A 14,032-nucleotide genomic window follows, 5' to 3' on the forward strand; every position below is an offset into this window, starting at 1 on the left:
TTTATGTGGCCACAAAAAAGAATTATTTTAGGTTTGCTTTCTGCTATAATAATATTTAAGGTTGGCAAACAAGCCATATTGACATAACAACACGATTTAGGACTCAAAATTTTTTTTAGTAACTGCTACAGTAAAAGTATTGTTGACAAAGTCAATAAAATAGCAATAATGGACGTTTACTTTAATGTACAAACCACAAGCCTTTTATAATTTCTAAGGTACAACAAGAAATTTAAATTACTAGGGAGATAAGCTCAGCAACTTAATGCATTTACTGCTAACATTCCTCCTGATTTGTACCATAAAACCAATTGGCTAACGACTTCACAATTCTAGGATTTTTGGAAAATCCAAATAACGGTATATTAGATTGGGAAGCGTTATATTTAGAATTCCATAAGTTATCAATGTTTATACCGTGCATTATTCGACACATTTGACAAAAACTAAATCCTCTGTAATAATCTGGCATATCAATTTCTTTCATATACCTCCATTTAAAATATTGTTTGTAAGCTGTATCATTCTTGTCAAGATACTTTAAATATTTTACCAGTGAAGGTATGGAATCAAAATGTCTACATGTATAAAAGAGTTTGGTGGAGCGACTTGAAGATAATCAGCTTTACGAGAACCCCAAACCACAGGTAATGCTCCACTTAAAAGTCCATTACGAAAAAACTTTCCAGTTATGTAGTCTTTGCAATGATAATTATTTTCAAATGTCATGTAGAATTTGTATTGTGATATAAAACCTAAAATATCCTCATTCGTAACAGTTGGATTTTCTGGAAAACATTTGAAAAAAAACAAAAAATATTTATTAATACAGCAAATACCTTTGAGTCATTGTAAGATTAAAAATATTGTCATATTCTGTAAGTTGTTTTTTTTCCACTTCCCTGACATGTTCTGGAGATTTTTGAGTCTACCAGATATAATATTGATCAGCTCGCCTATAACATTTAAAAGACATTATACTTTAAACTAATACAGGTCTGTATAATATAACCTAACTCCAAAAAGTTTTTAATATATTGAAGTAATAATTTTAAAATCACTTTCAAAAAATAAAGCCATTGCCTTAACCTTGTTTTTGGTAAGTCATTCAATTGTATATATTTGTAATGAAATAAAACTGCTTTTGTTGTTGTTTCGTTGATCTTAGTACATGTAATAAACATTAGAAATACAGAGTTAAAAACAAACAAGTTAAAAAATGATTATTTTAGCCGTACTATTTAGGAAATAAAAAGTACCTTGAGCTTATCTGTTGTAAATTGACAAGGCCCGCAATGGCTTGCAGTTTTATTTTTCTTATTCACATATTTATACCATGACGGTGGATTCCACGCCAAAATAGTAATCTTAAATAATATAACAAAATTTATATGTTTTAACTTTCAAAATAATTTTATTTAAACTTTTAGTTTTAGGTTTCATGTCAGCAAAGGTTTCAGGTTTTCAATTCAACCAACTCCATACTATTTAACCTAAAGCATGTTTTGAAAGATCACACACTACCACTTGCTTACCATTAGTATAAAGATGTTTTTTTTTACAATGTAAGAATTTGAGGGACTATTTAACTTACCTCTTCGGTAATATTTGACAAATAACTTTGCAGTTTAGGTTCATAACTTTTGTAAAGCGCATTCAAACGTTTGCGTTCTTCATTTATTTCCTCATTATTAAACAGATTTACAACTGGTTTTAAAGTTATGTTGACGTCCACTTTTTTTCTCATAGATGTCGGTTTGTATATATTCCATTTTATTAATAACTTTTTTTCATATAAAACGCCCCAAAAAGAAATGACAAACGCTGTCAATAACATAACTACATACACTTTTTTCTTGCAAAAAAACATGGCTGTGGTATATATACCTTACCATGTTAAGTTAACTGTAACGCAATAATGATATTTGTTAACCCGCTTCAGTTTTGTTTACAAAAGCCTCGTAAAAAAGATTAATATGTTACGAAGCTGATCAGTATCAAAAATATTTATCCAGGCTTTATTTTGTCAGTTATACCTTTTTATTGTCTAAAGTTGTTTTAGCAAACCACTATATGAGTCTATCTAAAATATTAATATTTTTCTTGATATAGATTAAAGATATATATATATATTCGACAACTTGCGTTCTGTTGGTATTATAGTTATGTGTTTTAGAAGATTTGATATTGCATTACATAAAAAGTTCTTACGTATTACTAATAAAACATATCCTTCTTTTGTCAACTAATTTTAACATGCCTGAATTTATGTGTTACAAATTTAATTTAAAACACAAGTTGATTTAGAATTTTTTTGAGGAAATCCTGTTATACTTATAATCAAAATTTACTGTTTCATTGTGTTTTTAGTTTTAATTTTTGCCTTAAACCAGGATTTTTTACATAACATAACCTTCAATGAATTCACGTAAAAATACATGTAACATATTATAAGTCACAAACAAATTGTCGCTTAACTAATTTCAACCAAGAGGTTAAATTTTAATTCAACAAATAGCCTATTTTCGTAGCCGACATTTTTTACTGCTCGGTAGCGCCCCACGTGTACCAAAGTAGGGCGTGTTTTTATTTTCAAAATACATTGGAAAGTTTAATTTTAAATTTAACTTTGGTTACCGGTAACCACAACTTTTTTAAACTTCAACAGGCTTATTTTGGCCATTAATTATGGTTCGAACAAACAAAAATTTAAAGTTTAAAGCATGTTTCTTTTTTGATATTAAAATATTCATTACATCACATTTTTATAGCACAATATTATTGTTTAATTTTTAATGAACAAATCAACATAATACACAAACCAATATTTATTTTTAACCCGTTTTAAGTTATTATTATTATAATATTTAATTTAACAAATTTTAATTATTAATACTAATCTTAATTTTCAATAAACAAACAAAGATTTAAATATAAAAAACAACTAAAAATATGTTTACTTATTTTTATGTTATTATTATCATTTGGTACAATTGACCATAATTTGAAACCTAAAGACAATTCTTAAATTTTAATAAACAAACTAATTAGTGTGATAATTGAATTTCAAAAATCAGAGGTTCGAAACACAATCTCATAATAAACAACATACTAAAACGTCAAAACTTTAAATCTTTTAGAACAAAAGATATTTCGACACAAAATTTACGGCTTATAAGATTGTTTGAAATCTAAGATTTTGAACTATAAGTAATAAATCATTACAAACTATTAAAAGATATGTCTGTATATTTTTTGTATAGGTAATTATTTACCGAAATTGTTACTTTAATGTAACAATTAAGTGCGGTGACTAAGCAGTTGAAACAGCACGCACAGTGAAGTTTAAAAGCTTTGAACTTGTTAAACTTTAAGTATACAAACCACACAGCAAAAAAATTACATTAGATAAAGATTACTTGGTCTACTTTAAAGCTACACATATAATAATTTAATGCACTTAACATTCCTCCTGATTTGTACCGTAAAACCAATTAGCCAGCGACTTTACAATTCTAGGTTTTTTAGGATATCCAAATAACGGTATTTTAGATTGGGAAGCGTTATATTTTGAATCCCATAAGTTATCAATGTTTATTCCGTGCATTATTCGACATATTTGACAAAAACTAAACCCTCTGTAATAATCTGGCATATCAATTTCTTTCATATACCTCCATTTAAAATATTGTTTGTAAGCTGTTTCATCTTGGTCTAGATACTTTAAATATTTCACCAATAAAGGTATGGACTTAAAGTCGTGCACATGTATAAAAGAGTTTGGTGGAGCGACTTTAAGATAATCAGCTTTACGAGAACCCCAAACCACAGGTAATGCTCCACTTAAAAGTCCATTACGAAAAAACTTTTCAGTTATGTAGTCTTTGCAATGATAATTATTTTCAAATGCCATGTAGAATTTATATTGTGATATAAAACTATATACGTTATCCTTTTCAATGATTGGTAATTCTGGATTACACTTGCCTCTAATCTCAATTTCAAAACCTTCTTTTATCATTTCTTTAATAATTTGCATTCTAGTTTTGGCACCATCTGTTTTATTGCAGTTTGACACAATCCAGACAGCTAACTTTGTTTTTTTATTAAATAAACTGTCGAAGTTCATTAACGTTGGATTGTTTTGGATATAATAAAAAACGCTTGACATAGTATCATATGGAATAACAACATCAGAGTCACGTCTAAAAATAAATTTTAAAGTATAAATTATTTGACTAGAATAAATTAAAAAATGTGTGTTATCTACCATAGGATTTTATAAGACAATAATGGAATATGTACATCAAACTTTTTGTTCTAGTTTTACCTATAAGTCATTGTTAGGTTAAAAAAATTGTCATAATCTGCAAGTTGTATTTTTCCCGAATCTCTTACATGCTTAGGGGACTCTTGGGTCCACCAAATGTAATATTGATCAGGTCTCCTGCAAATATAAATGATTTTATTATGACTTAACAAATTATTTCCAAAAATAGGCTTTAACCATTGGCAACTCTCAATTAGGCTATTGGCATCTTATACCTTGGGTATCTTATATCTTATACAAGCCCACCCAAGACTAAAGCTTAAAATCAACTTGACCTGTGGCCCAATGTTTATTTGGCTCATTGTCAATGTATAATTAAAATTAAGGTTTTATCTGTAAGTTTGTTTACAGATTTAGTTTGTTAAAAAAATTAAATTGTTTGGCAATACATTAATTATATGTTTAAAAAATATATAAATGTATAAAAATAGTTATTGAGTTGGTACACGTTTTATTTTACAAACAAAAAAAACTATTTTTGATGCTAACCTGGTATTATTTATGCCCCCTAATTCCAAATCTTGATAAAAAAACAGAACCCCTTTTGTAGTTAATTCGTTAATCTTAAAATATAATAACACGAATCTTTTGTTAAACAAGGCTTTTTACAGTTTTTTTTGTTAGAATTTCTTATATATAAGTATTCGAAAAAAGTTATATTCACAGGACAAAATAAATGTATATGTATCACCTTAGTCTTATTTAAAATAAACTGGCAAGGCCCACAGCGACTTTCAGGTTGTTGTAACTTAGATAATGTTATCCAAAAAGGTGGGTTCCATAGCAAAATATTGACCTGTAAAATGTATAGCATTATCTCTGTTATGCAACAATATAATGTAATTTTAAGAAATCGACCTTTTACAGCAAATTATTTTACCTTTTTGGTAATATTTGACAAATACTTTTGTAATTCAGGTTCACAATCATTGTAGATAGCGTTTAATTGTAGATAGCGTTTAACTTGCTTACCATTAGTATAAAGATGTTTTTTTTACAAGGTAAGAATTTGAGGGACTATTTAACTTACCTCTTCGGTAATATTTGACAAATAACTTTGCAGTTTAGGTTCATAACTTTTGTAAAGCGCATTCAAACGTTTGCGTTCTTCATTTATTTCCTCATTATTAAACAGATTTACAACTGGTTTTAAAGTTATGTTGACGTCCACTTTTTTTCTCATAGATGTCGGTTTGTATATATTCCATTTTATTAATAACTTTCTTTCATATAAAACGCCCCAAAAAGAGATGACAAACGCTGTTATTAACATACCTAGATACACTTTTTTCTTCCAAAAAGACATGGCTGTGGTATATATACCTTACCATGTTAAGTTAACTGTAACGCAATAATGATATTTGTTAAACCGCTTCAGTTTGTTTACAAAAGCCTCTTAAATAGATTAATATGTTACGAGGCTGAGGAGTATCAAAAAATGTTTATCTAGGCTTTATTTTGTCAGTTATACCTTTTCATTGTCTAAAGTTGTTTTAGCAAACCACTATATGAGTCTATCTAAAATATTAATATTTTTCTTGATATAGATTAAAGATATATATATATATTCGACAACTTGCGTTCTGTTGGTATTATAGTTATGTGTTTTAGAAGATTTGATATTGCATTACATAAAAAGTTCTTACGTATTACTAATAAAACATATCCTTCTTTTGTCAACTAATTTTAACATGCCTGAATTTATGTGTTACAAATTTAATTTAAAACACAAGTTGATTTAGAATTTTTTTGAGGAAATCCTGTTATACTTATAATCAAAATTTACTGTTTCATTGTGTTTTTAGTTTTAATTTTTGCCTTAAACCAGGATTTTTTACATAACATAACCTTCAATGAATTCACGTAAAAATACATGTAACATATTATAAGTCACAAACAAATTGTCGCTTAACTAATTTCAACCAAGAGGTTAAATTTTAATTCAACAAATAGCCTATTTTCGTAGCCGACATTTTTTACTGCTCGGTAGCGCCCCACGTGTACCAAAGTAGGGCGTGTTTTTATTTTCAAAATACATTGGAAAGTTTAATTTTAAATTTAACTTTGGTTACCGGTAACCACAACTTTTTTAAACTTCAACAGGCTTATTTTGGCCATTAATTATGGTTCAAACAAACAAAAATTTAAAGTTTAAAGCATGTTTCTTTTTTGATATTAAAATATTCATTACATCGCATTTTTATAGCACAATATTATTGTTTAATTTTTAATGAACAAATCAACATAATACACAAACCAATATTTATTTTTAACCCGTTTTAAGTTATTATTATTATAATATTTAATTTAACAAATTTTAATTATTAATACTAATCTTAATTTTCAATAAACAAACAAAGATTTAAATATAAAAAACAACTAAAAATATGTTTACTTATTTTTATGTTATTATTATCATTTGGTACAATTGACCATAATTTGAAACCTAAAGACAATTCTTAAATTTTAATAAACAAACTAATTAGTGTGATAATTGAATTTCAAAAATCAGAGGTTCGAAACACAATCTCATAATAAACAACATACTAAAACGTCAAAACTTTAAATCTTTTAGAACAAAAGATATTTCGACACAAAATTTACGGCTTATAAGATTGTTTGAAATCTAAGATTTTGAACTATAAGTAATAAATCATTACAAACTATTAAAAGATATGTCTGTATATTTTTTGTATAGGTAATTATTTACCGAAATTGTTACTTTAATGTAACAATTAAGTGCGGTGACTAAGCAGTTGAAACAGCACGCACAGTGAAGTTTAAAAGCTTTGAACTTGTTAAACTTTAAGTATACAAACCACACAGCAAAAAAATTACATTAGATAAAGATTACTTGGTCTACTTTAAAGCTACACATATAATAATTTAATGCACTTAACATTCCTCCTGATTTGTACCGTAAAACCAATTAGCCAGCGACTTTACAATTCTAGGTTTTTTAGGATATCCAAATAACGGTATTTTAGATTGGGAAGCGTTATATTTTGAATCCCATAAGTTATCAATGTTTATTCCGTGCATTATTCGACATATTTGACAAAAACTAAACCCTCTGTAATAATCTGGCATATCAATTTCTTTCATATACCTCCATTTAAAATATTGTTTGTAAGCTGTTTCATCTTGGTCTAGATACTTTAAATATTTCACCAATAAAGGTATGGACTTAAAGTCGTGCACATGTATAAAAGAGTTTGGTGGAGCGACTTTAAGATAATCAGCTTTACGAGAACCCCAAACCACAGGTAATGCTCCACTTAAAAGTCCATTACGAAAAAACTTTTCAGTTATGTAGTCTTTGCAATGATAATTATTTTCAAATGCCATGTAGAATTTATATTGTGATATAAAACTATATACGTTATCCTTTTCAATGATTGGTAATTCTGGATTACACTTGCCTCTAATCTCAATTTCAAAACCTTCTTTTATCATTTCTTTAATAATTTGCATTCTAGTTTTAGCACCATCTGTTTTATTGCAGTTTGACACAATCCACACAGCTAACTTTGTTTTTTTATTAAATAAACTGTTGAAGTTCATTAACGTTGGATTGTTTTGGATATAATAAAAAACGCTTGACATAGTATCATATGGAATAACAACATCAGAGTCACGTCTAAAAATAAATTTTAAAGTATAAATTATTTGACTAGAATAAATTAAAAAATGTGTGTTATCTACCATAGGATTTTATAAGACAATAATGGAATATGTACATCAAACTTTTTGTTCTAGTTTTACCTATAAGTCATTGTTAGGTTAAAAAAATTGTCATAATCTGCAAGTTGTATTTTTCCCGAATCTCTTACATGCTTAGGGGACTCTTGGGTCCACCAAATGTAATATTGATCAGGTCTCCTGCAAATATAAATGATTTTATTATGACTTAACAAATTATTTCCAAAAATAGGCTTTAACCATTGGCAACTCTCAATTAGGCTATTGGCATCTTATACCTTGGGTATCTTATATCTTATACAAGCCCACCCTAGACCAAAGCTTAAAATCAACTTGACCTGTGGCCCAATGTTTATTTGGCTCATTGTCAATGTATAATTAAAATTAAGGTTTTATCTGTAAGTTTGTTTACAGATTTAGTTTGTTAAAAAAATTAAATTGTTTGGCAATACATTAATTATATGTTTAAAAAATATATAAATGTATAAAAATAGTTATTGAGTTGGTACACGTTTTATTTTACAAACAAAAAAAACTATTTTTGATGCTAACCTTGTATTATTTATGCCCTCTAATTCCAAATCTTGATAATAAAACAGAACCCCTTTTGTAGTTGATTCGTTTATCTTAAAATATAATAACACGAATCTTTTGTTAAACAAGGCTTTTTACAGTTTCTTTTGTTAGAATTTCTTATATATAGGCATTCAAAAAAAGTTATATTCACAGGACAAAATAAATGTATATGTATCACCTTAGTCTTATTTGAAATAAACTGGCAAGGCCCACAGCGACTTTCAGGTTGTTGTAACTTAGATAATGTTATCCAAAAAGGTGGGTTCCATAGCAAAATGTTGACCTGTAAAATTTATAGCATTATCTCTGTTATGCAACAATATAATGTAATTTTAAAAAATCGACGTTTTACAGCAAATCATTTTACCTTTTTGGTAATATTTGACAAATACTTTTGTAATTCAGGTTCACAATCATTGTAGATAGCGTTTAATTTTTTCCGTTCTCTTTCCAAAGTTAATTTTGTTACTTTATCGAAATGCGTTGTCGTATTATTTACTTCGAATGTGATCGTTTTTCTTTTGAATATTTTTGTTACTAACAAATGTTCATCTCGTACATCATCGATTAGTTTTGACTTTGTAGACACTTCATTTTCGTATAAAATTCTAATAAATGAAATCGCAAAAGCTGCAACCAACATAACTAATAAAACTTGTTTTGCTTTTAGAAACATCGTCGTCTTTTCAGCCTTTTGGTTGTCTAGTAATCCCTACTTTTATAATCCAACCTTTTTTTGTCTTAATTCAAAATTATATAACTAATGAGCTGCTAAAATAAAAAATGTTATCACCTATTTCCATTACCGAGTAAAAAAAGAAACACAACCGCGTGTTTACTCACGCTAATAGGATGTTTATTAACAACGCTTTTTAATTTATCCTCGCTTAATAAACTTAGACATTAAACTTAACATTAATAGTATAATGAATATTTTTTATATTTTTATTTTTAAGATGATTCGTTTCTTCTCTACAATTGTAATAGCAGGTTTAATTACTACAACGTTACTCGATCAAGTTATCAAAACAAAGGCATAAAGCAAAGTAGACACGTAGGTTAAATTGAGCGACACCTGTTAAGCCAGATTCCGGAATACGGATATCTTTTTGTTGCCTTGAATCAAAACAAGGCTTAACTAAAATACTATACAAAAATAATTTTGGCAGAACGGCAGTATGTTAAACATACCGGTTACAAAAAGGGATTGTACGCCCTTTTACTTTCAACATTCTTCCCTATTTGTACCGTAAAACCAATTAGCCAACGACTTTACAATTCTACGTCTTTTAGGATATCCAAATAACGGTACATTAGATTGGGAAGCTTTATATTTTGAATCCCACAAATTATCACTGTTTATACCGTGGATTATTTTGCACATTCGACTGTACGGGTTAATTAATTCGGGCTATTTGTTTATGTAGTTAGTTATATATTGATTATTGGTTAGGTTAATTGTTTATTGTTGATTTGGGGTCACCACAGATTCTACCATAGCCTTCATTACTGAAGTCCTGTGATGAATCTGACTATTCGAATTTAATTATTTAATACTTTAAGTTTGTTGGTTAAATCTGGCATTATAAAAGATAGTAAACTTAGCGTTTTGTCTGAGTTATAAAAATACGACGCAAGTAATTTGATTGTTTCACATATTATATTTAACGTACAACGAAAGATATAACGGGGGCATATACTTGATAACTACGTAAAAACTGCGTTGAAATACTAATTAGTAAAACTACATTCTTACTAAAGTTACAATGTTTCAACTAACATAATAACGACAACTGTGGTTGTTCGTCTACCAAAAAGGTAGACGAACGCGTCTGACTTAAGGTCTGTTTGCAAGTGTCTTTTTGTTTTTTAACAGTAAAAACAATGGGCTTTTATACCCAAAAATAAGATAATTATGTTTACGAAGAAGGGGAATAGAATAGGTACGAGTTTATAAGTATAAACAATGTTTAGGTTTGTTCCTTTTGTTGGTCGTTGACATCGTGTTGCAGGCATCATGTAAAATGGTTAGAGGCGTTTTACTGCGGCAAATGACGACGTGGTCGTTGATTAATAAAATCGCGCAGTTTATTGTTTTGTTGTTAGACCGTCTTTAATTGCTTTGAGGTTGCTTGACCGATCCGAACGCATAAACCTTACATGAATAAAGCAGCTGCTGTATTGCAATGTCTTGACCTTGATAAACCTGAATAAACTCGTACCAAGGATTGATCATGAAATGATTAATCCACATGACAAAACCCAAATTTTCTGGAATAATCTGGCATATCAGTTTGTTTCATATATCTCCTTCATATATTTCATATATCTCCAATTACAGTTTCTTTTGTTGGAATTTCTTATAAATATTCAAAAAAAGTTATATTCACAGGACAAAATAAATGTATATGTATCACCATTAGTCTTATTTGAAATAAACTGGCAAGGCCCACAGCGACTTTCAGGTTGTTGTAACTTAGATAATGTTATCCAAAAAGGTGGGTTCCATAGCAAAATGTCTTTCCAAAGTTAATTTCGTTACTTCACCAAAATGCTTTGTCGTATTATTTACTTCGAATGTGGTCGTTTTTCTTTTAAATATTTTTGTTACCAACAAATGTTCATCTCGAACATCATCGATTAGTTTTGACTTTGTAGACACTTTATTTTCGTATAGAATTCTAAAAATGAAATCGCAAAAGCTGCAACCAACATAACTAATAAAACTTGTTTTGCTTTTAGAAACATCGTCGTCTTTTCCGCCTTTTGGTTGTCTAGTAATCCCTACTTTTATAATCCAACCTTTTTTTGTCTTAATTCAAAGTTACATAACTAATGAGCTGCTAAAATAAAAAATGTTATCACTTATTCTCATTACCGAGTAAAAAAAGAAACATAATCGCTTGTTTACTCACGCTAATACGATGTTTATTAACAACGCTTTTTAATTTATCCTCGCTTAATAAACTTATACATTAAACTTAACATTAATAGTATAATGAATATTTTTTATATTTTTATTTTTAAGATGATTCGTTTCTTCTGTACAATTGTAATAGCAGGTTTAATTACTATAACGTTACTCGATCAAGTTATCAAAACAAAAGCATAAGGCAAAGTAGACACGAAGGTTAAATTGAGCGACACCTGTTAAGCCAGATTCCGGAATACGGATATCTTTTTGTTGCCTTAAATCAATACAAAGCTTAACTAAAATACTATACAAAAATAATTTTGGCAGAACGGCAGTATGTTAAACATACCGGTTACAAAAAGGGATTGTACGCCCTTTTACTTTCAACATTCTTCCCTATTTGTACCGTAAAACCAATTAGCCAACGACTTTACAATTCTACGTCTTTTAGGATATCCAAATAACGGTACATTAGATTGGGAAGCTTTGTATTTTGAATCCAACAAATTATCAATGTTTATACCGTGCATTATTTGGCACATTTGACAAAACCCAAAGTATCTGGAATAATCTGGCATATCAGTTTGTTTCATATATCTCCAACGAAAATATTGTTTATAAGCTGCCTCATTCTGGTCAAGATACTTTAAATATTCCACCAGTAGATATGTGGAATCAAAATCGTCCACATGTATAAAAGAGTTTGGTGGGGCGACTTTAAGATAATCATTTTTACGAGAACCCCAAACCACAGGTAATGCTCCACTTAAAAGTCCATTACGAAAAAACTTTTCAGTTATGTAGTCTTTGCAATGATAATTATTTTCAAATGCCATGTAGAATTTATATTGTGATATAAAACGAGGTGTGTCCTCCTTTTTAATAGGTGGATGGTTTGGATTACATTTGCCCCTAACATCAATTTCAAAACCTTCTTTTATCATTTCTTTGATAATTTGCATTCTAGTTTTAGCACCCTCTGTTTTGTTGCAGTTTGAAACAATCCATACTGCCAACTTAGTTTTAGTTTTTATTAAACTGTTAAAGTCCATCAGCTGGGAATTTTTGTGAATAAAATGAAATACATTTGAAGCGGTGTGATATGGAAAAATAATATCAGAATCACGTCTAAAAACAAAGAATTTTCAGAAATGTCAATTATATACAATATTAGACATAGAATAGACAGTTACCTATAGGACATCGTAAGGTTAAATACGTTGTCAAATTCTGTTAATTGCAGTTTTTCAACTTCTCTAATGTGTTTAGATGTTTCCCGCGACCACCAACTATAATATTGATCTTCTCTTCTGCAAAAGTATATCAACATTTTTAAACATTCATATTCACAGACCGAACAGCAAAAAGCAAATTTTTTTATCAAACGCTTATACCTTGTTTTTGGAAAGTTTCTTAACTTCAAATTTTTGAAACAAAATACAATCCCTTTAGTATTTGTATCGTTGATCTTGTAAAACATATTATAAAAATATTAAATTGTTATGGCCTATCAAAATATTATAAAGTAATAAAAAAGGCGTCGGTGGTGGCGTAGTTTAGATCGAGTCAGCTGATTTCGTGATGTCGTAGCTTTTGTAGAATCACAAATTGTTCGTTTTTTTGATAATTAGGCTACACTTTTGCCAGAAGCAAGTCAAGGTTAGGTACAAAGCCGTAAATAAATCATAATAGAAAAGAAATGACTTTTTATAGTTCACTATAGCTTTTGTTTTCAGTCCTACTAAATTTATTATTAAGCTATCACAACAACAATCTATTACTTACCTTAAGCTTATCTGTCGTAATTTGGCAAGGACCACAAAGCCCTGAAGTTTTGTCCTTTTTCTTTAAAACTTTATACCACAATGGTGGGTTCCATAGTAAAATGTTAATCTTAAAACAAAAATGTTTATGTAAACTGAACACTTGCAATTTACACAATTCAAAACATTAAACGTTTAAACTAATATTGAACTTCAAATTACTAACCTCTTCGGTAATGTTTGACAAGTAGCTTTTTAATTCTTGTCGTTGGTTATTGTAATTAATCTGTAGTTGCTCGTGCTTGTCTATCACCGGAGACTTCTTATATTTTAAGGCTTTGATAGGTTTATTGACTTCAGTGAAAATTTCTTCAGTTTGCCAAATTTTCTTATTCGGAAATGGTTTTGTATGATGTTTATTTAAACTTTCAAAGATTTCATTCTTGCTTAATATTACAATAACAGTAATAACAGCAGCTGATAGGCCAACTAATACAACTTGAAATATTTTTCTCATAGTTAACACGGTATCTTGGTCTGTCTTTCGTTTAATGTGCAGGTGCCAAATCAGTACACTTTAAAGTCAATAAACGATGATACTAAAAACATTGTTGAAATAGAAGGCCAAGTTCGCTTGTTAAACTAAGTACACATCGTTTATTGTTACTGGCGACGCCTTTCATAATCCATATATAGCAGATACTTACCTATTTAAATATGTTTTAGCATCATAAAACTGTAGCGTCG

General features: G+C 28.8%; 3 protein-coding genes across 3 annotated transcripts; all 3 read right to left on the bottom strand.

Annotated features, from left to right (window-relative positions):
* Positions 1-3,059: 3,059 nt before the first annotated feature.
* On the bottom strand, positions 3,060-5,513 carry LOC145764198 (3-galactosyl-N-acetylglucosaminide 4-alpha-L-fucosyltransferase FUT3-like). The gene is made up of 5 exons (XM_082575803.1): positions 5,361-5,513; positions 5,022-5,126; positions 4,820-4,893; positions 4,331-4,447; positions 3,060-4,205 (listed from the first exon to the last, which is right to left on the bottom strand). Exons 1-5 carry the CDS (start codon positions 5,511-5,513, stop codon positions 3,461-3,463), a joined length of 1,194 nt encoding a protein of 397 aa, XP_082431929.1. The 3' UTR covers positions 3,060-3,460.
* Positions 5,514-6,824: 1,311 nt separating this feature from the next.
* On the bottom strand, positions 6,825-9,375 carry LOC145763361 (3-galactosyl-N-acetylglucosaminide 4-alpha-L-fucosyltransferase FUT3-like). The gene is made up of 5 exons (XM_082574796.1): positions 8,976-9,375; positions 8,787-8,891; positions 8,585-8,658; positions 8,096-8,212; positions 6,825-7,970 (listed from the first exon to the last, which is right to left on the bottom strand). Exons 1-5 carry the CDS (start codon positions 9,282-9,284, stop codon positions 7,226-7,228), a joined length of 1,350 nt encoding a protein of 449 aa, XP_082430922.1. The 5' UTR covers positions 9,285-9,375; the 3' UTR covers positions 6,825-7,225.
* Positions 9,376-11,905: 2,530 nt separating this feature from the next.
* LOC145764201 (3-galactosyl-N-acetylglucosaminide 4-alpha-L-fucosyltransferase FUT3-like) lies at positions 11,906-13,802 on the bottom strand. The gene is made up of 5 exons (XM_082575806.1): positions 13,512-13,802; positions 13,308-13,415; positions 12,917-12,990; positions 12,716-12,832; positions 11,906-12,650 (listed from the first exon to the last, which is right to left on the bottom strand). Exons 1-5 carry the CDS (start codon positions 13,800-13,802, stop codon positions 11,906-11,908), a joined length of 1,335 nt encoding a protein of 444 aa, XP_082431932.1.
* Between the last annotated feature and the right edge of the window lie 230 nt (positions 13,803-14,032).

Source organism: Corella eumyota, chromosome 1, assembly GCF_963082875.1.
Source record: "Corella eumyota chromosome 1, kaCorEumy4.1, whole genome shotgun sequence".
Lineage (NCBI taxonomy): Eukaryota > Metazoa > Chordata > Ascidiacea > Phlebobranchia > Corellidae > Corella > Corella eumyota.